Here is a 25,744-nt window from a genome sequence, read left to right on the forward strand (position 1 = left end):
CCACTCAATCAACATTTTGAAGTTCCTGGTGAGAAAAATACGGGAGTTTGGAAAACACAGTGTTGCAAGACAGAAGGTTATAGAATAACATCTCTGCACCCATGCTCAATAAATCTAAATTGAGACAATTAGGAATTGTCCAACTGAAGATGATGCCTGTAAGGAAATGCCTCCTTGGCATGGTTACCCCCTGACTTTTTGCCTTTGCTGATGCTATGTTTTGAATTGAAAGTGTGCTGAGGCCTGCTAACCAGGCCCCAGCACCAGTGTTCTTTCCCTAACCTGTACTTTTGATTCCACAATTGGCACACCCTGGCATCCAGATAAGTCCCTTGTAACTGGTACCTCTGGTACCAAGGGCCCTGATGCCAGGGAAGGTCTCTAAGGGCTGCAGCATGTATTATGCCACCCTAGAGACCCCTCACCCAGCACAGACACACTGCTTACCAGCTTGTGTGTGCTAGTGAGAACAAAATGAGTAAGTCGACATGGCACTCCCCTCAGGGTGCCATGCCAGCCTCTCACTGCCTATGCAGTATAGGTAAGACACCCCTCTAGCAGGCCTTACAGCCCTAAGGCAGGGTGCACTATACCATAGGTGAGGGTACCAGTGCATGAGCACTGTGCCCCTACAGTGTCTAAGCAAAACCTTAGACATTGTAAGTGCAGGGTAGCCATAAGAGTATATGGTCTGGGAGTCTGTTTTACACGAACTCCACAGCACCATAATGGCTACACTGAAAACTGGGAAGTTTGGTATCAAACTTCTCAGCACAATAAATGCACACTGATGCCAGTGTACATTTTATTGTAAAATACACCACAGAGGGCACCTTAGAGGTGCCCCCTGAAACCTAACCGACTATCTGTGTAGGCTGACTGGTTCCAGCAGCCTGCCACACTAGAGACATGTTGCTGGCCTCATGGGGAGAGTGCCTTTGTCACTCTGAGGCCAGTAACAAAGGCTGCACTGGGTGGAGATGCTAACACCTCCCCCAGGCAGGAGCTGTAACACCTGGCGGTGAGCCTCAAAGGCTCACCCCTTTGTCACAGCACCGCAGGACACTCCAGCTAGTGGAGTTGCCCGCCCCCTCCGGCCCCGGCCCCCACTTTTGGCGGCAAGGCCGGAGAAAATAATGAGAATAACAAGGAGGAGTCACTGGCCAGTCAGGACAGCCCCTAAGGTGTCCTGAGCTGAGGTGACTCTAACTTTTAGAAATCCTCCATCTTGCAGATGGAGGATTCCCCCAATAGGATTAGGGATGTGACCCCCTCCCCTTGGGAGGAGGCACAAAGAGGGTGTACTCACCCTCAGGGCTATTAGCCATTGGCTACTAACCCCCCAGACCTAAACACGCCCTTAAATTTAGTATTTAAGGGCTCTCCCTGAACCTAGAAAGTAGATTCCTGCAACAACAAGAAGGACTGCCTAGCTGAAAACCCCTGCAGAGGAAGACCAGAAGACAACAACTGCCTTGGCTCCAGAAACTCACCGGCCTGTCTCCTGCCTTCCAAAGAACTCTGCTCCAGCTACGCCTTCCAAAGGGACCAGCGACCTCTGCATCCTCTGAGGACTGCCCTGCTTCGACGACGACAAGAAACTCCCGAGGACAGCGGACCTGCTCCAAAAAGACTGCAACTTTATCCAAAGGAGCAGCTTTAAAGAACCCTGCAATCTCCCCGCAAGAAGCGTGAGACTTGCAACACTGCACCCGGCGACCCCGACTCGGCTGGTGGAGAACCAACACCTCAAGGAGGACCCCCGGACTACTCTACGACTGTGAGTACCAAAACCTGTCCCCCCTGAGCCCCCACAGCGCCGCCTGCAGAGGGAATCCCGAGGCTTCCCCTGACCGCGACTCTCTGAAACCTAAGTCCCGACGCCTGGAAAAGACCCTGCACCCGCAGCCCCCAGGACCTGAAGGACCGGACTTTCACTGCAGAAGTGACCCCCAGGAGTCCCTCTCCCTTGCCCAAGTGGAGGTTTCCCCGAGGAAGCCCCCCCTTGCCTGCCTGCAGCGCTGAAGAGATCCCTTGATCTCTCATTGACTTCCATTGCAAACCCGACGCTTGTTCTAACACTGCACCCGGCCGCCCCCGCGCCGCTGAGGGTGAAATTTCTGTGTGGGCTTGTGTCCCCCCCGGTGCCCTACAAAACCCCCCTGGTCTGCCCTCCGAAGACGCGGGTACTTACCTGCTGGCAGACTGGAACCGGGGCACCCCCTTCTCTCCATTGAAGCCTATGCGTTTTGGGCACCACTTTGAACTCTGCACCTGACCGGCCCTGAGCTGCTGGTGTGGTAACTTTGGGGTTACTCTGAACCCCCAACGGTGGGCTACCTTGGACCAAGAACTGAACCCTGTAAGTGTCTTACTTACCTGGTAAAACTAACAAAAACTTACCTCCCCCCAGGAACTGTGAAAATTGCACTGTGTCCACTTTTAAAATAGCTATTTGTGAATAACTTGAAAAGTATACATGCAATTGAAATGATTCAAAGTTCCTAATGTACTTACCTGCAATACCTTTCAAACAAGATATTACATGTTAACTTTGAACCTGTGGTTCTTAAAATAAACTAAGAAAATATATTTTTCTATACAAAACCTATTGGCTGGATTTGTCTCTGAGTGTGTGTACCTCATTTATTGTCTATGTGTATGTACAACAAATGCTTAACACTACTCCTTGGATAAGCCTACTGCTCGACCACACTACCACAAAATAGAGCATTAGTATTATCTCTTTTTACCACTATTTTACCTCTAAGGGGAACCCTTGGACTCTGTGCATGCTATTCCTTACTTTGAAATAGCACATACAGAGCCAACTTCCTACATTGGTGGATCAGCGGTGGGGTACAAGACTTTGCATTTGCTGGACTACTCAGCCAATACCTGATCACACGACAAATTCCAAAATTGTCATTAGAAATTGATTTTTGCAATTTGAAAAGTTTCTAAATTCTTTAAAGTCCTGCTAGGGCCTTGTGTTAGTCCCTGTTAGCATTTCTTTTAGAGTTTAAAAGTTTGGTAAAAGTTTGAATTAGAACCTAGAACTAGTTTTAGATTCTTAAAAAGTATTCCAACTTTTAGAAGCATAATGTCTAGTGCAGAGATGAATGTGGTGGAACTCGACACCACACCTTACCTCCATCTTAAGATGAGGGAGCTAAGGTCACTCTGTAAAATAAAGAAAATAGTAATGGGCCCCAGACCTTCCAAACTACAGCTCCAGGAGCTGTTGGCAGAGTTTGAAAAGGCCAACCCCTCTGAGGATGGCAACACAGAGGATGAAGATAGTGACTTGGAGGAAAATTCCCCCCTACCAGTCCTATTTAGGGAGAACAGGGCCTCTCAAGCCCTGACTCCACAAATAATAGTCAGAGATGCTGGTTCCCTCACAGGAGGGGCCAACAACTCTGAAATCACTGAGGATAACTCCAGTGAAGAGGACATCCAGTTAGCCAGGATGGCCAAAAGATTGGCTTTGGAAAGACAGATCCTAGCCATAGAAAGGGAAAGGCAAGAGATGGGCCTAGGACCCATCAATGGTGGCAGCAACATAAATATGGTCAGAGATTCTCCTGACATGTTGAAAATCCCTAAAGGGATTGTAACTAAATATGAAGATGGTGATGACATCACCAAATGGTTCACAGCTTTTGAGAGGGCTTGTGTAACCAGAAAAGTGAACAAATCTCACTGGGGTGCTCTCCTTTGGGAAATGTTCACAGGAAAGTGTAGGGATAGACTCCTCACACTCTCTGGAAAAGATGCAGAATCTTATGACCTCATGAAGGGTACCCTGATTGAGGGCTTTGGATTCTCCACTGAGGAGTATAGGATTAGATTCAGGGGGGCTCAAAAATCCTCGAGCCAGATCTGGGTTGACTTTGTAGACTACTCAGTAAAAACACTAGATGGTTGGATTCAAGGCAGTGGTGTAAGTAATTATGATGGGCTGTACAATTTATTTGTGAAAGAACACCTGTTAAGTAATTGTTTCAATGACAAACTGCATCAGCATCTGGTGGCCCTAGGACCAATTTCTCCCCAAGAATTGGGAAAGAAGGCGGACCATTGGGTCAAGACTAGGGTGTCCAAAACTTCCACAGGGGGTGACCAAAAGAAAGGGGTCACAAAACCTCCCCAGGGGAAAGGTGGTGAGACAGCCAAAAATAAAAATAGTAAAGAGTCTTCTACAGGCCCCCAAAAACCTGCACAGGAGGGTGGGCCCAGAGCCTCTTCACAAAACAATCCTGGGTACAAGGGTAAAAACTTTGATCCCAAAAAGGCCTGGTGTCGAAACTGTAGTCAGTCTGGACACCAAACTGGAGACAAGGCCTGTCCCAAGAAAGATACCACTTCTAACTCCCATCCAGCTAAAACTGGAATGGCCAGTCTCCAAGTGGGATCAACAGTGTGCCCAGAGCAAATCAGGTGTCACACTGAAGCTACATTAGTCTCTGAGGGTGGGGTGGATTTAGCCACACTGGCTGCCTGGCCCCCTAACATGCAAAAATACAGGCAGCAGCTCTTAATTAATGGGACAAGTGTAGAGGGCCTGAGGGATACAGGTGCCAGTGTCACCATGGTGACAGAGAAACTGGTTTCCCCTGGCCAATACCTGACTGGACAAACCTATCCAGTCACCAATGCTGACAATCAAACTAAAGTACATCCCATGGCTATGGTAACTTTAGAGTGGGGAGGGGTCAATGGCCTGAAAAAGGTGGTGGTCTCCTCGAATATCCCAGTAGACTGTTTGCTTGGAAATGACCTGGAGTCCTCAGCATGGGCTGAGGTAGAACTAAAAACCCATGCAGCCATGCTGGGTATCCCTGAACTGGTGTGTGTCAAGACTAGGGCACAGTGCAAGGCACAGGGTGAAAAAGTAGAGCTGGAGTCTGGAAAAATGGCCCAGCCTACCAAGAGAAAAGGAAACTCAGCTGGGAAACCAGCTGCAACACAACACCAAAAAGAGAACCTCTCTTCTCAGGAAGAAGTTCTGCCCTCTGAGGGAACTGAGCCTATGGAGCTGGAACCTTATCAGGTTGAGCTCTTGGGCCCAGGGGGACCCTCAAGGGAAGAGTTGTGTAAGGGACAAGAAACCTGTCCCTCTCTTGAAGGCCTTAGGCAGCAAGCTGCTGAAGAGTCCAAAGGCAAGAAAAATGGAACACATAGGGTCTATTGGGAAGATGGACTCCTGTACACTGAGGCAAGAGATCCCAAACCTGGTGCCACTAGGAGAGTGGTAGTGCCTCAGGGTTTCAGAGAGTTTATTCTGACCTTAGCCCATGATATTCCCCTTGCTGGGCATTTGGGACAAACCAAGACGTGGGAGAGGTTAGTCAACCACTTCTACTGGCCCAATATGTCCCAGAAGGTTAAGGAGTTTTGCCTCTCCTGCCCCACCTGTCAAGCCAGTGGTAAGACAGGTGGGCATCCAAAGGCCCCCCTCATTCCACTTCCAGTGGTGGGGGTCCCCTTTGAAAGAGTGGGTGTGGACATAGTTGGTCCACTAGAACCTCCCACAGCCTCAGGAAATATGTACATCCTAGTAGTAGTGGATCATGCTACTAGGTATCCTGAAGCTATTCCCCTTAGGTCGACTACTGCCCCTGCAGTAGCCAAGGCCCTCATTGGTATCTTTACCAGAGTGGGTTTCCCTAAGGAGGTGGTGTCTGACAGAGGTACCAACTTCATGTCAGCATACCTAAAACACATGTGGAATGAGTGTGGGGTGACTTACAAATTCACTACACCATATCATCCACAAACTAATGGCCTTGTTGAGAGATTCAACAAGACATTAAAGGGCATGATCATGGGGCTCCCAGAAAAACTCAAAAGGAGATGGGATGTCCTCCTGCCATGTCTGCTTTTCGCTTACAGAGAGGTGCCTCAGAAGGGAGTAGGATTCTCACCCTTTGAACTTCTGTTTGGCCACCCTGTAAGGGGACCACTTGCTCTTGTTAAAGAAGGCTGGGAGAGACCTCTTCATGAGCCTAAACAAGACATAGTGGACTATGTACTTGGCCTTCGCTCAAGGATGGCAGAGTACATGGAAAAGGCAAGTAAAAACCTTGAGGCCAGCCAACAACTCCAGAAGTTGTGGTATGACCAAAAGGCTGCACTGGTTGAATTTCAACCAGGGCAGAAAGTCTGGGTTCTGGAGCCTGTGGCTCCCAGGGCACTCCAGGACAAATGGAGTGGCCCTTACCCAGTACTTGAAAGGAAGAGTCAGGTCACCTACCTGGTAGACCTGGGCACAAGCAGGAGCCCCAAGAGGGTGATCCATGTGAACCGCCTCAAGCTCTTCCATGACAGGGCTGATGTAAATCTGTTGATGGTAACAGATGAGGACCAGGAAGCTGAGAGTGAACCTCTCCCTGATCTCCTCTCATCAGACCCTAAAGATGGCTCAGTAGATGGAGTGATCTACTCAGACACCCTCTGTAGCCAACAGCAGTCTGACTGCAGGAAGGTCCTGCAGCAGTTTGCTGAACTCTTTTCCCTAACCCCTGGTCAGACACACCTGTGTACCCATGATGTGGACACAGGAGACAGCATGCCTGTCAAAAACAAAATATTTAGACAGACTGACCAAGTTAAGGAAAGCATCAAGGTGGAAGTCCACAAGATGCTGGAATTGGGAGTAATTGAGTACTCTGACAGCCCCTGGGCTAGCCCAGGGGTCTTAGTCCCCAAACCTCACACCAAAGAAGGAAAGAGAGAGATGAGGTTTTGTGTGGACTACAGAGGTCTCAACTCTGTCACAAAGACAGATGCTCATCCCATTCCTAGAGCTGATGAGCTAATAGACAAATTAGGGGCTGCCAAATTCTTAAGTACCTTTGACTTAACAGCAGGGTACTGGCAAATCAAAATGGCCCCTGGAGCAAAAGAAAAGACAGCATTCTCCACACCTGATGGGCATTATCAGTTCACTGTTATGCCCTTTGGTTTAAAGAATGCCCCTGCCACCTTCCAAAGGTTGGTGAATCAAGTCCTTGCTGGGCTGGAATCCTTTAGTGCAGCTTATCTTGATGATATTGCTGTCTTCAGCTCCACCTGGCAGGATCACCTGGTCCACCTGAAGAAGGTTTTGAAGGCTCTGCAATCTGCAGGCCTCTCTATCAAGGCATCCAAATGCCAGATAGGGCAGGGAACTGTGGTTTACTTGGGACACCTTGTAGGTGGAGGCCAAGTTCAGCCACTCCAGCCTAAGATCCAGACTATTCTGGACTGGGCAGCTCCAAAAACCCAGACCCAAGTCAGGGCATTCCTTGGCTTGACTGGGTACTACAGGAGGTTTGTTAAAGGATATGGATCCATTGTGACAGCCCTCACAGAACTCACCTCCAAGAAAATGCCCAAGAAAGTAAACTGGACTGTAGAATGCCAACAGGCCTTTGACACCCTGAAACAAGCTATGTGCACAGCACCAGTTCTAAAAGCTCCAGATTACTCCAAGCAGTTCATTGTGCAAACAGATGCCTCTGAACATGGGATAGGGGCAGTTTTGTCCCAAACAAATGATGATGGCCTTGACCAGCCTGTTGCTTTCATTAGCAGGAGGTTACTCCCCAGGGAGCAGCGTTGGAGTGCCATTGAGAGGGAGGCCTTTGCTGTGGTTTGGTCCCTGAAGAAGCTGAGACCATACCTCTTTGGTACTCACTTCCTAGTTCAGACTGACCACAGACCTCTCAGATGGCTGATGCAAATGAAAGGTGAAAATCCAAAACTGTTGAGGTGGTCCATCTCCGTACAGGGAATGGACTTTATAGTGGAACACAGACCTGGGACTGCCCATGCCAATGCAGATGGCCTTTCCAGGTTCTTCCACTTAGAAAATGAAGACTCTCTTGGGAAAGGTTAGTCTCATCCTCTTTCGTTGGGGGGGGTTGTGTAAGGAAATGCCTCCTTGGCATGGTTACCCCCTGACTTTTTGCCTTTGCTGATGCTATGTTTTGAATTGAAAGTGTGCTGAGGCCTGCTAACCAGGCCCCAGCACCAGTGTTCTTTCCCTAACCTGTACTTTTGATTCCACAATTGGCACACCCTGGCATCCAGATAAGTCCCTTGTAACTGGTACCTCTGGTACCAAGGGCCCTGATGCCAGGGAAGGTCTCTAAGGGCTGCAGCATGTATTATGCCACCCTAGAGACCCCTCACCCAGCACAGACACACTGCTTACCAGCTTGTGTGTGCTAGTGAGAACAAAATGAGTAAGTCGACATGGCACTCCCCTCAGGGTGCCATGCCAGCCTCTCACTGCCTATGCAGTATAGGTAAGACACCCCTCTAGCAGGCCTTACAGCCCTAAGGCAGGGTGCACTATACCATAGGTGAGGGTACCAGTGCATGAGCACTGTGCCCCTACAGTGTCTAAGCAAAACCTTAGACATTGTAAGTGCAGGGTAGCCATAAGAGTATATGGTCTGGGAGTCTGTTTTACACGAACTCCACAGCACCATAATGGCTACACTGAAAACTGGGAAGTTTGGTATCAAACTTCTCAGCACAATAAATGCACACTGATGCCAGTGTACATTTTATTGTAAAATACACCACAGAGGGCACCTTAGAGGTGCCCCCTGAAACCTAACCGACTATCTGTGTAGGCTGACCGGTTCCAGCAGCCTGCCACACTAGAGACATGTTGCTGGCCTCATGGGGAGAGTGCCTTTGTCACTCTGAGGCCAGTAACAAAGCCTGCACTGGGTGGAGATGCTAACACCTCCCCCAGGCAGGAGCTGTAACACCTGGCGGTGAGCCTCAAAGGCTCACCCCTTTGTCACAGCACCGCAGGACACTCCAGCTAGTGGAGTTGCCCGCCCCCTCCGGCCCCCACTTTTGGCGGCAAGGCCGGAGAAAATAATGAGAATAACAAGGAGGAGTCACTGGCCAGTCAGGACAGCCCCTAAGGTGTCCTGAGCTGAGGTGACTCTAACTTTTAGAAATCCTCCATCTTGCAGATGGAGGATTCCCCCAATAGGATTAGGGATGTGACCCCCCTCCCCTTGGGAGGAGGCACAAAGAGGGTGTACTCACCCTCAGGGCTAGTAGCCATTGGCTACTAACCCCCCAGACCTAAACACGCCCTTAAATTTAGTATTTAAGGGCTCTCCCTGAACCTAGAAAGTAGATTCCTGCAACAACAACAAGAAGGACTGCCTAGCTGAAAACCCCTGCAGAGGAAGACCAGAAGACAACAACTGCCTTGGCTCCAGAAACTCACCGGCCTGTCTCCTGCCTTCCAAAGAACTCTGCTCCAGCGACGCCTTCCAAAGGGACCAGCGACCTCTGCATCCTCTGAGGACTGCCCTGCTTCGACGACGACAAGAAACTCCCGAGGACAGCGGACCTGCTCCAAAAAGACTGCAACTTTATCCAAAGGAGCAGCTTTAAAGAACCCTGCAATCTCCCCGCAAGAAGCGTGAGACTTGCAACACTGCACCCGGCGACCCCGACTCGGCTGGTGGAGAACCAACACCTCAGGGAGGACCCCCGGACTACTCTACGACTGTGAGTACCAAAACCTGTCCCCCCTGAGCCCCCACAGCGCCGCCTGCAGAGGGAATCCCGAGGCTTCCCCTGACCGCGACTCTCTGAAACCTAAGTCCCGACGCCTGGAAAAGACCCTGCACCCGCAGCCCCCAGGACCTGAAGGACCGGACTTTCACTGCAGAAGTGACCCCCAGGAGTCCCTCTCCCTTGCCCAAGTGGAGGTTTCCCCAAGGAAGCCACCCCTTGCCTGCCTGCAGCGCTGAAGAGATCCCTTGATCTCTCATTGACTTCCATTGCAAACCCGACGCTTCTTCTAACACTGCACCTGGCCGCCCCCGCGCCGCTGAGGGTGAAATTTCTGTGTGGGCTTGTGTCCCCCCCGGTGCCCTACAAAACCCCCCTGGTCTGCCCTCCGAAGACGCGGGTACTTACCTGCTGGCAGACTGGAACCGGGGCACCCCCTTCTCTCCATTGAAGCCTATGCGTTTTGGGCACCACTTTGAACTCTGCACCTGACCGGCCCTGAGCTGCTGGTGTGGTAACTTTGGGGTTGCTCTGAACCCCCAACGGTGGGCTACCTTGGACCAAGAACTGAACCCTGTAAGTGTCTTACTTACCTGGTAAAACTAACAAAAACTTACCTCCCCCCAGGAACTGTGAAAATTGCACTAAGTGTCCACTTTTAAAATAGCTATTTGTGAATAACTTGAAAAGTATACATGCAATTGAAATGATTCAAAGTTCCTAATGTACTTACCTGCAATACCTTTCAAACAAGATATTACATGTTAACTTTGAACCTGTGGTTCTTAAAATAAACTAAGAAAAGATATTTTTCTATACAAAACCTATTGGCTGGATTTGTCTCTGAGTGTGTGTACCTCATTTATTGTCTATGTGTATGTACAACAAATGCTTAACACTACTCCTTGGATAAGCCTACTGCTCGACCACACTACCACAAAATAGAGCATTAGTATTATCTCTTTTTACCACTATTTTACCTCTAAGGGGAACCCTTGGACTCTGTGCATGCTATTCCTTACTTTGAAATAGCACATACAGAGCCAACTTCCTACAATGCCTGTAGGAAAATGTATCTGAAACTGCTTGAATAACCAGAATCACAGTGGTTCACATGTTAACAAATATTACGTTAGGCATTAGATCCATTAAGAAAAGACTATAAAGGAAAACCAGTCCAATTATATGGAAAATTCTACATATGAAAGAAGCGATACAGGAGTTCAATGTTTGAATGTGTGGTGTACAGAAACAACCATGATAAGTGAATCTACAAATTAGCAATGACCTGATTATCATCAGTAGGAACAGATCACAACAGAAAGAGTTCTAGGGGTCCGGGGACCCCTGAGAGTCTGTAAAGCCTCCTTAGGTGGTCCGTGACTGCTTTTAAAATTAGGACAGATTAGGACCCCAGTTTTCTGTGATGATGCAGTGGGGAGAGAGGGGAGTGGTGGGGTTGGGGATGGGGGTCCTGGATTCATTCAACATATGGGAGGGGACTTGGGATGGCAAACACCCAGTTTTACTACTAGGCTGCACAACTTGCAGTCCAGTGCATTGGAATTAAGGGGATGGGATATTACTGGGATCCCCAGACTGGGAAATGTATTGAGGGATGACTACATGAAATCCTATGAATAGTTACAAGAAACGGAACAACTACACAGTTGCAGTTCTTCAGATTTCTCCAGCTAAGACATACTCAGCCCTCTCTGGGACAGGCTACTGCATTCCATTAGAGGCCACACTGATGATAGAGGATTCAAATAACCTGGATACAATGACCCAGTTACGTAAAGCCTGGGAACTAGACTCAGAGCAGTAAACAATGATTAGTAGAGGGAGGCCAAATGGATTCCTGCATTCCTGCAATAGTAGCCAGGCTTAGACCTGTCCAATTATATTATTTACACAGGACTTATTACTCCTTAGAGCGACTGCACAGAATGAAAGCTGCTAACCCACTGACCTTTACTAGAGGTCAATCCTCAAGGGGTATGATTCGGTGGTGCCCTGACATTCAGCCCTACTGGAGGAGATAGATTCCAACACACTGGCTTTGTTACTAGGACACCTCAACGATCTTACACCCAATGTGGCCCTAATAGGACTTATGAAAGAGATAGGAGGTACCCAGCATACCACACACTCATTGGTCTTGGTTGTTTAATGGCCAAACGAGACATAGCCAAGAAGTGAAGTGCACAGCACACCCCACTTTACAGGAATGGAGATGGGTATGGATCACTCTTGTTTTCTTAAAATAGCTGTACACAAGACCGGGGAGATTTTGGGAACCACGGAAAAGTACAAAATAACTCATGACACCCTCTTGGAATCAACATTTTATCCATCTTAACCATAACCACAATATTTTAATATTCTGTCCCTCATGGCAGGAGTCACCTCAGTGAGTCCAAAGGTTCTATGCAATAATGGGGTTGTTGACAATGATATACTGTATGTGTCTATACTGAATGCTCTGTATATAATCTGTTTGCTAATTATTGTATTCACCAAACCACTTGCGTACGCCAAGCCTGTTTTCTTTCTTGCATGTACCCTAAACTATAAAATAAGCAAAGTAACAATCTTAATCCTTTTTGCAGAGAGTATAGGATGTACAATGGCATATCACTGATGTTTATAGTAAAATGAACAGTTTTTTCAGGCTCCATATTTAAGTATTTACCTCAAATGTCGTCTTGGTGGTAAGCACCATCACGGTGATTTTAAATGCTCAATTGTACAGGACACCTTTTTCTGGCCAGTTGTAACAAATAAACACCCCTGTGTTCTTGTCCATACCACAAAGGCAATGATTGCTGCAAACGCACAATGGCAACAACTTCCTGTCACGCTCAGTATGGGGAGGGACCATACAAATACGTTGCTATACAAGCTTCAACTCTGATCAATCATTAAATAATTCAATTGTTGCTTTAGCTATTTGGATTGCATTTCCACACTTCCATCAGGTTTTTATTGACCACTTTACGACTTGCAAATCTTCAATAAGATTCAAAATACCTTTATTGTTTTTCGTGCCAAAGGGCGGGTTCATGATGACTGTATCAACCATATTGAACACTTTAGCAGGGGGTAAACAGCATACATCCAACTGAACCAGGTCAATATTTGTCAACTCAAACTCATCAACATTAGTTCTGAATATCTCCAATGCATCTTCATCTATGTCAATCCCCAGACACATCCTGCAAGGCAGAGAAACAAGTAATTAAAGTAATTTCTACTAGATCCTGACTTCACAACACACAATGTTGCCATCAGTGAAGATGGCAGGGCTAATGATGGTCTTGAACAGCTACGCTTATTTCTGTGCAAGGAGTTAGTCTATGGATTTGCTTTCCTCCTGCTACAGGATCACTTAGCAAATTAACAAACCCCTTCTCGCACTTCTCAAAAACTAAATTAAATAAAAATATTATGAAGTGTCAGTTGTACTTGAAGTCTCACAGAAAAACTGTTATTTTTTCTCAGGTTTATAGCAAAGTTCCAAATGTAACACTGAAGGACTTCGGCAAACTGTACCACCCACTGCAAGATGAATAGGAATTTACACTTAGTGTATTGTAAATACTGGGCCCAAATTAATACACTTTAACATACCTCAAGCATGCATTAACCAAGAGTGAATCCTTATGGTCCAAACTAAGCTGTACGTACATGTCAATAAAACTAATTACAGGCAGCCAATAGTCATTCACTTAATACTGAGTTGCAACATACCTTCTCAAACATAAATTGGAGCACTAGTTTACCTCACTGCACTTTCATGGAATCCATCATATACCAAAGCATGCCCCATATACACAGGCATACTCTAACTACAAATCACAACTTTAAATGCCAAGGCACAATCATCACATAGTCAGGTACAGCCAAGTTTGAACACTGCATCCCTATGTGCACCTATAAAAACTTAGGTTCTCACTTAGCCTAATGTGCTAGGGCCAGACATATAATGAGCTCACTAGTATTGAAGTTAAGGGTTCAGGTGTTACTGTTAATAGAAACACGTGTGAAAACAAAAAAGTTAAAGCTTCCTTCAATTTCACAAAAGGATTGATATTTAATGGTATTTTATAAAGGGTATTTTGTTTGGTAGTTACCACAGATGATAGAGCACTCGGATGAGATTTTAATTTAACAGAAGTTACTAACCGAAATATGGCTTGTTATAAGACACAAAATACCGCTCTTTAGATGGTTAAGGAGTTGAGCACTCCTTTGAACTCTTAAACATGGGTAACCATGCATATTTCAGAAGAACACTCAAGACATGGCTCTTCGACAGGGACACAGCACCCTCAGCGCCCAGATACCCTTAGGGGTGATAGTGCTGCGCTTTGCAAATGATTGATTGATTGTAAATACCAGCTACAGCATAACTAGCTCTCATGGAAACATCTCATTATCACAAGTAACACAGGGCAGACGTGGCAAAGGATGAATTTAGTGTTTCCCGTTAATAATATTCAACAAAACACAATATGGGAGTAAACTTCCTGTTACCCTTTATCTAGGACTGAGTGTGCGCAGTAACAAACATCATGCTATGAATCAGAATGAAAAACAAGAAGAAAAATAACCTACCCAGCGCCTAACATTGCAGCTCCAATGCTGAGGACACCACAGCCACAGCCTAGATCAGCAACTACTTTGTCTTCGATATCATCATATGTATTATGAATTGTATTTAGGATGCAGGCTAAAAAAAAAAAAGCAGAATACAATTATGTTGCAGTTAAACATGACTGAACTGGAGAACTGCAACTAAAATTACAACAAAACCTCTCTCCTCTTAGCTACTTTCTCAAATGCCTTTTTCAAATTTACTGAGGCAGCAGGAAATATATATATTTACAAACGAAAATGACAAATAGCAGTGTATTCACACTGACATTTCTGAAAGGCGGCACTTCTGTAGAACGTACAAGATAGCGGCAGGCAGAGCCTATATTCTCCTTAATTGCCTTAACTTTCACCTGGAAGGCCGAAACGACTCCTGCCCCACAGCAAACCTCAAAAGCTTGAGCAACATTAAATTCACCCAGCCTGTCACAGAACCAACACACCCCACAGGACACACACTGGACCCCCATCTTCACCATAAGCGACAGCATCAAATACAACTCCCAGACATAGCTCACACGGACCGGCCACTCCATTAACCACTTCCAAATCAACACACCTCAGGTCAACACCCCTACCAGATTCAGCACTCCAAGCCACAGCTGGGGCAAAATCACACAACCAGACTGGCTCAGCGCCCTCAGCACTGATCAGCCTAGCCCCACGTACAACCTCACATCCATCAAACCCAACAAATATAGTCTATCTAACGAGCAGGCCAGTTGGTACCCAGAAGACCTCCGAGACACCAAACAACTCTGTAAACAGAAAGGAAATAGAAAGCCAGCCACAACAACACCAACAACGGACTTACACACATGGCTGAACTAAGAAGAATCAGCAGCAAATTAGACACTAAGAAAAAAGCACTAGGGGACCACATTGAAGGAAGCTCGAACAGCTGCAAGGAGATCTTCTTGATCGTCAATGATTTCACCTCATCCTCAGCCACTGTCAATAACACTGCTGCCACCCAACAACTCTGCAACAACCTATCCAACTTCTTCTAAAGCAAAATCACATACATCCACAGCAACTACGCACACCAACCAAAACTCAGAGAACTCATCGCTAACCTACCCACCACAAACCAAGACGGCCACCTGACCGAATGGATTACCCTCACCAGAAACGACACAGCAGCAATCATGCTGATCCATCCACTCAAGGGCCCCAACGGACCCATGCCCCCACTAAATCTACAACCTGGGGACATCACCAATCAGCACCACCCAGACTGTCACTTATTTACTTGATTCCTGTTTGTCAGCTTCAGTGGGCTTTCATTCCTCTTCTGGCGTTTGTCCCTCCTCTAAAGCATGGACGTATGACTTGTGTCCTTCTACTACTCCTTTTTCAGTCGCTAAATTTTCTTTTTGATTCAGCACTCTTTGAGAGTGCATATGTTTCCCTGCTGTCTCTATCGTGAAGTATGTCTAACAACGTGAGTGGAAAGAACAAGTACAACCTTGCATTTATAGACAACTCCAGATAAAGGAAATAAATTAAGAGTACTGGAAGTGATTTGGAACCTGGCCAGTGGACTAATTTATCTAAGAAACCAGATACATTTATACAAACCTTGGAGGTACCTATGTTCATCTTGGGACTTAAATTGTGGTATTCAAGCTCTAGAAGAAATGCTGGGGTGAAATAATCACGATCCTGGGGCCTAATCTTTTAAATTAATTGGCTCAAGGGTTCATGGGTTGGACAACATTTCTCAAGTTCAAAATGTTTATCTCTCAAAGACTATTTAGCGGCGATAGACCGAGTTATGCTCTTTCCATTACTTCTGTTTTTAACTGTTTTCTTCATATTATTAAATATTATAATGAGGGTCACTAGGAATAGGTCGATCTACAGTTGAAATGTTTTCTGTATGATTAGCAATGTACCACATAGTCTTATATATGCTGTATAATCTTCAACTTTCAACAAAATGATCGTGTATTCCTGAAAATAATAGAATTTTAATAAGAACTTCTGATATAAAATGCAACACATCTTCTGCAACTTTTCAAATCGAAAGTGGTCACCTCTCAGAATATCAAGACGTTTGTCTACTATAGCAAACCAATCCTTTACATATATTTCAGAAACAGGAGAATAATTGACATGTTTTGTTTTATGTTTACCGTACAGTGTTCTGAAAGCTGTAATTATTTTAAGAGTACACCCAGAATTTGCAAACATTTTCCTTCTGTTTTTAGGGCCTACTATTGTGAATCCTAAAGTGCTGTCTAGCGTGCTACTTATATAATAAATAAGGAATACACAATAGTTTTTCTTGTTGAAAAGGCATACTTCCAGAAACACCATGATAAACGTAAAATAAATAAATAATAAAGCTCTAGAAGCCCCATTTTCTATTTTAGAAAACACAACTGGGGCATGTAGAGAGAAAGAGGTAGATATTTTCGTACAAGAGATATATACATGTAGGTTTGAGTTCTGCCTAATGCAACACAAAATATGTGTTATAGAAGCAATTGTACTCTAGTGAGCAAATGGAAGAGAATTAATAAAATAGTATCACTGAGCTTCCATAAATATCGTCATTGTTGACAGTAACATTTTGAACAGTTTTGTACTAAAGCATTAATACACAGTGCTTACTACCCCTAAGTGGGGCTCTGAAGTGCCTGCCCACATTGATATATGTGTTTAAATGCCTCATGATTGGGTCCTGCACTGCCACATATTTCCAGTGGCCCACTTATAATTATGTATGTGTAGAGTATTGTTACATGCAGTGCTTCGCTGCTACCCTTTTGTTGGCATTCAGCACTGAATAGGGACTAAAGAAAAAAACAAAACCCTACGCAAAATGAAGATACAGACAGAAAAATATACCAATATGGTGAGTTTGCAAAACCTATTCCAAGACCCTCTGTCAGACACAACATCTGCTTATTGAAGATCTAATGCATAAACTTTGTCTGTTTTGCCAGAAGTAGGCAACATTGTAGTGACAACACCTAGTTACAATTATTTTCTGAGATTTGCAGTCCATCAAGATGCACCCAACTCTCAAACAAAAGTGGTTTCTGGTTAGGACTGAGAAACAGTTTGTGTGGTGAGAAAGGCATAAGAAACTCAGCATAGCCAGGAAGCAGTTCATCTGCCAATCTAGGAGTACTAAGGCATCTGGTCACGTTTTAGATCTGCTCTGCTGAAGAGCCTGTAACTGCAGCGTGTTACACAGGTTTCTACGAAAATCAACGCCTAATTTGAAACACTACTCTTGTTCCGAACATCTCCATCAACGGTATGGATTGTGATTTCCCCACCACTTCCCCAGGTTTGCAGTACCTGGCAAGGAGGATGTGACTACTGTGGACTAAAATAGAGATTCTCTAATTGTCTGAAAGAAAAATAGCCTAATGGGGCCAGATCCCTCAATTCTAAACCGATCAGATTTGTAAAGCTGAAAACTTAGGTAGTTGTATCAGAACACTGTTGAAAGGGAGTTAAAACATGAATATAGCACCACCCTTTCAGAGAAACATATCTAAAGGCGGATGGTTGGCATTGCAAACTCCTTTAGATTTCTTCCCTCGTTTTCGCCTTGTTTTCCATTATCTAAATTGAAATTTAAAGTTTAATTTTGTACATCTTCAGGCAGTTCTAAATTGGCGAAATATCAGGGTGGATGGAAAGTCAAACAAGTCATAAGTAGTGCATGGAGAGGAAACAAAAAATGTCTGTTTCAAGGATTTGCAAAAAGGTACATCATACACAGACTATGTACAATGTAGCCATCAAAATAGTATAATATTTACTGAGGAAGTATGGCAATAAATGAGGGAGAAGCTGGCCAGTTATAGTACAGGCTGGGATAAACATACTGTACTTTGGCTTGAAAGTAGAACTTGGTCAGAAAGCATGCTTTTGTTGGTTTGGTGCAAATCTGCACACTTGTTTTGATGATAAAAGCCTTTTAAAAAATTGCAGAGCAGGTTTTCAGGGGTCAACACTTTTGCATATCTCTGCCATTAACCATCTGGGGATTCTTTACCAGCTCAGAAATTAAAAAAAACAAAGAAATCAGATAGGATGAACCACGGAACAGAGAACCTGACTGGCTGCCTCAAGATAAAAACGATCTTGTGGCAAACATCTCAGTACACAATTCTCTTTGCTTTAATGCAATTTTGTATTTAAATTAGAGTTCACTTCACTACACATTTCCAAAGACAAGAGATCTCGTTGTAGGATTTTCCAAGGAGTGTATGCCACATGTGAACGGAGTTACACTTGGGTAACTGGGTGAGGTCTGGATGTGGCAGGGTTTCATAAAGGGGCACAATTGAAAGTTCTGGGGCTGAGGCTTAAGGCAGTGCGAGTCAGTGGTCCAGGACAGTTTTTAGATGTTCATCCAATATTTTGCCTCTCTCCAGTGGGTACACAGTGAGGTTCACACATGTGCCATTTATAATTACCAATTCAAATTATTTACAATAAAATCATTGTTGTTACTTATTTAACTGGTAACAAGCACCCACAAAGACAATTGGTCTGGCTTCTTTCATGCATATGTTAATTGTTTTCCAATAAGTCAGAATGCAAAACAGGAAGCCTCACAAAGAGGCACGTAAATGCTGGTCAGGCAGCATGCTGTGTATTGCACAAGATTGTAGTTCATATGTTTTAAGCCAAACACTTAATTACTTAACCATACCTAATTTAAAGCGCCACACCCACCTTTTTCATCTCACTTAAAGCACGGTGGTCCACAACAGGTTTTTGCCTACAGAGAGCTGAAAGCGGTCTCATAGGTGAGACCTAAAAATTGTCATATTGTAAAACTGCGCAGTCCTTGGAGATAAATCTGAAACGTGTGGAGCAGAAAGGAGGAGTGAGAGCTTTGCTCCTCTGCGGAACTCACTCTGCAGCCTCTTTTCGGGGGCGGGATCAAAGCTGGTGTTACGTGTCAGAGGGGGGAATTGTGCACTCCTGAGAAAGAAAGCTGAAGACCTGACCTCCTCCACTATCACACCCCGGCCATGATTGTAGGTCCCGGAGCTTTTGGGGTCAATGCACTCCTTTAGAAGTAGAGCGGCAGTATCTGTTCCCCTATGAAGTTGATACAAAATTCATCCAGATTCAAACATCCTAAGCCTCTCTAAGTCAAACGCATAAGTGAGAGACAGCAATGTGGAGCATAGTTGGGGGAAGAGGGAGCTGCAGATTCAATCCATGTGTGGGGTAGGGGTGGAAACACAAAGGCTAGGGTTGGGAGAAGCAAGATAGGGCTAGGAAAGCAACATGGGGGTTCACATGTGGGCAGCAACACAGAGGATATGGAGAGAGGATCAAACTAACAAGGAGAGAATCGTGGAGCGGGAGGAGGAAAAGTAAATGGGTAAGACAGCAGGGGGAGGGGAGAAGCACACAAACAAGACAACACTGAGCAGACAGAGGAGATCCAGGGGCTCTTAGTGAGAAAGCAGGAAAACCTGCACCCTTTCTGGAATGCTTAAAAACATAAAGGAAAAAAACATCTGAAAAACGAGCAGTGAAAGTATACAAATAATGCTCCCCTGCGCCATAGGAGAGGCAAACACAAGAAAAAGAAGAAGAGTCCACACAAGGGAACACATAAGAAGCAAGCAAATAACAATGAAGCCAACTAATGGTAAGCACTGGCAGATTAAGCCTTATGTAAACTAACAATACGTCTTGCATCAGCCAGCACATGCCCTGTATAGTAGGCGAGACCTAAAAAAGGAGCTATTAAGAGCACCACATGGCAGGCACTGATAGTTATTGTGTGTATTGTATCCGTTGCCAAACATAAAACACAAAACAAAAGTCTTAAACCAAGACTTCATTGAAAAAACACTACCTGTGAACACGAAACTGACAAGCAGTGGTGTCATAAGTAATGGCAGTGATGTCATAAATCTAATTATCAATGGAGTCACTTGTGATGTCATCAATGAAGTGATGGGTGATGTCATGCACAGCACAAGGCTGACGTGAGCTATGGTTTGAACTAGTGAATTTTTGTGGTTCATGGCGTTTGTGCCAGAATGTGGTTTATTTTTACTATATCCATACACAAATTCCCTTTGGATGTGAACTTGAATCCTACTCAATTGAAATTACGTTGCTGGCATTAAATTGTCTACATTTATGGGATTAAAAGTTATATATATATATATATATATATATATATATATATATATATATATATATATATATATATACACACACACACACACACACACACACACACACAAGGTGAAAAAATAAAGGGCTATTGACAGTTTTCCAATGTCCCTATACTCCAAACATTACTATTTGAAGACCATACTCTACACGTTTTTCTTGTTATTTCTTAACTTTTTATTTTTATGTTATTCAAAATATTTAAATAAATACACCAAATGTATCTTCAATGTATAATACTTCGCAACATTTTAACATTAACATTTGTTTTCTCTTATCCTTTATAATAAAAAATAATCACAATAAAAATATATTTCTCATATAACTATAAAAATTGTTGACGCAGCGTTTCGGTTGTCTTTCAGTTGGTTCACACCACCTTCTTCAGGACAAGTTCATCAATTATACATACATTTTCCAGACACTTTAACTGTGTTCATACATGAAATGCCTTTCATTAGGTTTGCGCGCTCTTCCTCCTCTTGTTTTTGATAGCCTAGCGCAGTGGTTCCCAACCTGTGGTCCGGGGACCCCTGGGGATCCGCGAAGCCTCCTAAGGGGGTCCGCGACTGCTTAGAAAATTAAATAATATTAACTGATTAGGTCCACAGCTTTCAGTAATGACTCAGTAGGGGGTCCCTGGATTCCAATAAGGATTCAGTGGGGGTCCCTGGGTTCCAGTAAAGATAAAGTGGGGTCCGCAGAAGTGAAAAGGTTGGGAACCACTGGCCTAGCGCGCTCCTGTCTTGCAAGAATTTCATTTTTAAAGAGATCTTCTGAGTGGAATAGCACCGTTCTCAAATAGCGAGCTCACTCCAGCTATTTTCATTAAAGTGGTGCATCTCTATCTCCTGTGTACTCCACATCAAGGGCAAAAATCTGCATATCAGCGTGTTCCTTCTTGCTTGTTATCAGTGACAATTATTTTACTATATTACACAGTGGAGATTGCCACTGTGTTGTTAGAGTCAGGCCAGAGTTTCCATATGAAAAACATTTTTGTTTCACAAAGAACTTTGGTGCTGTTAGATGAATCAGCACAAAACATGTATTTTTTAAAAGAAGTTCATCCACCTCGGCTCTTTCGTGGAACTTTTTTGCACTGCTGCATCAATCTGTGGCCAAGAAAAAGGGAAATGGAGGGTGTGGGTGGGTAGGGTATGCAAAACGTTGGCTTCCTATGTTAATTACCATAGGACATTTGTTTGCTCTTCAATACAGAAAAAGCAGCTGGACATAATTATACCAAATTGTCAGAAAGTGAGAAATTACTTAGAAAGTGTGGTTTTTATGATTTGGTACAAATCCCTTCAGCTATTTTATCAAATTAGGGTCTTCTGATTGGGCTAAGACTTTTTTTTAGCCCGTTAGCCATGTGGGTACCATGGGTCTGATCACATTAGATTGTGGTCTCCATTACAGGGCCAGGAACTCGGTCCTTGTGTTATGAAAATGTTTCTGAAAAATTGAATAAAGGGGCAGGGTAGGGACACCATCACTCCCAGATTTTCTGGGGGTGGGGAACCCAAAATGACTCCAGAAATTAAACTTAAAATACAAAATTTGGGTTGGGAGTATCACTGTACCCCCATGGGATCCAGCGTGACACTGCCATGAGGTACTTTGCAAGCTTCCATGAGGAAAAAAAAAGATAAGGAAAATGCGAGTTGGTACCTCGCCTCCTGCCAGATCCTGCAGCCAATTCCCTGCTGAGGACGGTGTAAGGCCAAATGCAGCGGTGGGTTGGATGGCTGCTGCAGGGTTGGGTGCTGGACCTGATTGGAGGCATGGCCCCACAGCCAACCCCCTGTAGCACATGGCAGAAGGCAGTGCACAGCTGTGGTTTGAAAAGCTACAGCGGTGTTGGGCACAAAGACCGAAGGCTATAAGTTGCCCCAAGTGGTTGGGTGTATGTTTACGTTTGAATATGACAACAACAACAAAAAGTCAGATATTCGCTGAAAAAAAAAACCAAAGTGATGCTTTAGTTAGGCGTAGAAATTAGACAAACACTAATGCTACAGTAAACGAAAAACTATTAAACTCACCAATTATAGTTTACTGAGATAACTATAACTTTCACCCCACCATGTACTGCTCATGACCTCACATATTATATCCCTTATTACATGTTAAACAACATAATTGATAACATCACTGATGACATCTCAAATAGCATCATCAAGTCATTTAGCAGAATCCTTAGGATTTTTTTTTTCACCTTAATGGGATTATTCTCTTAAAGACTTTACATCACCTGCAATTGTAAGTCAAAAAGTTGACAGGTTAGCATTTGCCACAGAAAATATATCTTCTGCCAGGCCCTAAAGACAACCCTTCGTAGTCTGCTAAAATATACTACACACATTTCTGAGATGGTCACAATGGCATGCAACTTTAGGGCCATGCTTACATGGGCAGTGTGAAATAAACCACCTCCAAGTGGAACACCCCTACATTGTACATTATTTAACAATCTGCAATGCCTCAAAATCTTCAGTAAAGTTCTGGAAATAACTATCAACACCTTATAAATATACTTGCTACAAAGAATTTGTCTATGCCACTGTATTACAACTGTTTAACATAGACACCCACTGGTGGATAAGCTATTGTCAACAAAGATTTGGTCTTTCTCACAGATTTTTGGAACATTGTTTGGCTTTATGCCTCAACCTACGTTGAAATATACCACTGCAACCCACATTAGGTGTGCTGTCTTTACCTTGATTAAAATGGAAAAATACTTGTACGCCAAACTACAGTGATTTGGAAACGGAGCACCATATTCTTTTAATATGCACAAACAAGCTTGCCTCCAGTGCTTAAGCTATTTCCATGTTATAGATTCACACGTGTACACTCAGTGCTATATATGTTTATGGCGTTATCAGTAATGTCATCAATTATGTCATTAGCGATGTAATATGTGAGGTCAAAAACAGTGCAAAGGGGATGAGAGGTATAGTTCAGTAAACTGTAACTGGTGAGTTTAACTGTTTTTCTCGCTTTTAAACAATAGTTTTTATCTAATTTCATCATTTAACCATGCCTACATTTCATGCAAATTTTTAAATTCTTGTTTGTTTGCACTTGTGATGAATACTGGCGTTCACTTAATAAATCTGAACTTTTCTGCATCACCAACCTAGCTGCAGATGACTGTGCTGCTGCATCAGAGGTCTACGAGGGAACATATATATGTGTACACACAACTGTTACTAGTACCCATGAAAACAACTGGATGCACCAAGGTGGTGGCACAGACTGAAATGCAGTGACCAGCTCATACTCAAAATGAACAAGGTATTGAGCAGCTCGGAGTTCTGCTTCCCAGTCTTAAAGGTGGAAAGGTAAAGCTGTTGTCACACTTAGTGGGTAGGAAACCATGGAGGAAACAGAGCAACAGTGGGAGAGCAAGCAATGCAATAACATCCTTTACACTTTACTGGGCTTCCCTCCATACCTATTTACAAACAAAAGAAGAATGCCTGATGTTGCACACTCCAAGGTAAACAAGTAATAATACCTTAAAGAATACGAAGCCCCAAAGTCTGGATTAATTTACTAAATTGCACAGGAAAGTCACATTGGTTAAAGCACAGTAAAAAGGCACTTCTCTCATATTCAATTATATTGTTCACAGTGATGCAGATTTAATGTCCCAGTGTCCTGTGTAACCCTTTACCTGCAATGTGCGGCCTTGTTGGATACTGCTCCAGAACGATTTTGGGATTGTCAAATACATCCACTTGCTGCAGCCGGCTTTCAAGCTCCTTCAGCTTCATCTTTTTCATTTACACTGTTGGTCTGCAAAGAGAGAAGGAAGAATAAAATAAAAAGGAGATCTACTTCTGTTCATAAGTAGTTTACAGATTAGAGAAACATACTAAAAGCTGTTAAAAAAAAAAAGATTTCACAATAGGAAGGGACTGTGACCTACAAGTAGCTTTATTATGATCTTGCATACAATAGGAAAACCCTATAAAAGCCGTGACAGCATCAGTTTTCAACACTCATCTCTTTATCCTACTCCCACCCAGACCTTACCTTGTGTCTCTGATCCCACTTTATCCCACCTTACCTGTACTGCCATGGTAGTCTCACTGAATTAGAATGTCAGAAGGGCAACTGTAAACCTGCCTGACCTTTCACCTCGAATACTCCATTTTCCTGCTTACTGATATGGATGGATACTGATAAAGAGGTATGTCTCCAGGTTCTGCTGGCAGTAGCTTTGCCAGCGTGTTCCCAATATAAGATGAATGCCGGAAGAGCCAAACTGCACCAAAGATGGCAACCTTATGCCATCTCTATGTATGTGTAACTTACTATCACAGCCACGTCCAAACTCTACTGAACTGATTTCCTACTGGCAACAGAGATGTTTTATAATCAATGAGTAGGCTCAGCAGCTAATAATGTGAGTGAATGTTAGTCATTGCTCCAAAGGTACTTTGACCCTGCTGAATAGACCCCTGTGCCAAGCTGTACTGAATATTGCCTAACGAAAGAAAGCACTCTTTCATGGAATATGAAAAGAATAAGTGAAGATTTTGATGTTTGTTAGTTTCTTTTATGACAGTGATCTGACCAATTACATCACCTAACTCCACAATGACAAATGAAGGTGTTATTAAAACAGTCACATGTTTTCTTCTGACTAAACGGGCCATGGAGATTTTAAAAGGCTTTTACAAACTCGAGAGAAAAGACAACAACGAGAAAAATAATACTATATACTTCTTTTAGTTTGCATACTTATGTGGGATCACAGATGTTAATGAGCAAGAAGATACAATATACTGTCACGGCCTAGGGCCTAGTAACATGCAGGGACTGAACAGAAAATGTTCAGCTGACAAACATAATTAGAACAAAAAAGTAATATATGTGTAAATACAGTGTTTTCCACAATCCACTGCATTGCAGAGCAAATAACTGGGAATACCTGGCAAAATACCTTAGTGATCTAGCCGCTGCAGCCATTATACGCTCTGTGTAATCTATGTACACTGCCACACTGATGCCATTCAGTCTCACTGTCCATGTGCCCTTCCCCTGTTCAAATTGGTAACACCAAACCTGCTTGTTTAACTTTCGAATAAAGCCACTGTAAGTTGGAACTGGAATTACACCAGAGGCTTGGAAGCTTAATGTCATAAGTGGGCTGCAATGTCCATTACCACTACTGATGTATATGGCTATTTGTATGGCTACAGGCAACATCATTGCACCCTGGTTGTCTGCAGTTACAATTTTAAAGCCACCTCATTAGGACACGGTAGAAGACATACTCTGTCATGTAGGAAATATACTTATTTTCATCAGATAATTCACCTCGAAGTGTGCTCTGTAAGCACACAGA

At 44.0% G+C, this 25,744-nt stretch overlaps 1 protein-coding gene across 6 annotated transcripts in view; it reads right to left on the reverse strand.

The window, feature by feature from the left end:
* The window catches only part of METTL5 (methyltransferase 5, N6-adenosine), a 178,752-nt gene that overhangs the window by 106,936 nt on the left and 46,072 nt on the right, over positions 1 to 25,744 (reverse strand). For all 6 annotated transcript variants that reach the window (XM_069225309.1, XM_069225305.1, XM_069225308.1 and 3 more), the window contains exons 2-4: positions 24,065 to 24,186; positions 14,161 to 14,275; positions 12,574 to 12,758 (exon numbers count right to left, since the gene is read on the reverse strand). In XM_069225309.1, coding sequence (XP_069081410.1) covers positions 12,574 to 12,758; positions 14,161 to 14,275; positions 24,065 to 24,173 — 409 coding nt within the window. In that variant the 5' untranslated portion in view covers positions 24,174 to 24,186. The remainder of the gene's footprint in view (positions 1 to 12,573; positions 12,759 to 14,160; positions 14,276 to 24,064; positions 24,187 to 25,744) is intronic.

This window comes from Pleurodeles waltl, chromosome 3_1, assembly GCF_031143425.1.
Source record: "Pleurodeles waltl isolate 20211129_DDA chromosome 3_1, aPleWal1.hap1.20221129, whole genome shotgun sequence".
NCBI classification, from domain to species: domain Eukaryota; kingdom Metazoa; phylum Chordata; class Amphibia; order Caudata; family Salamandridae; genus Pleurodeles; species Pleurodeles waltl.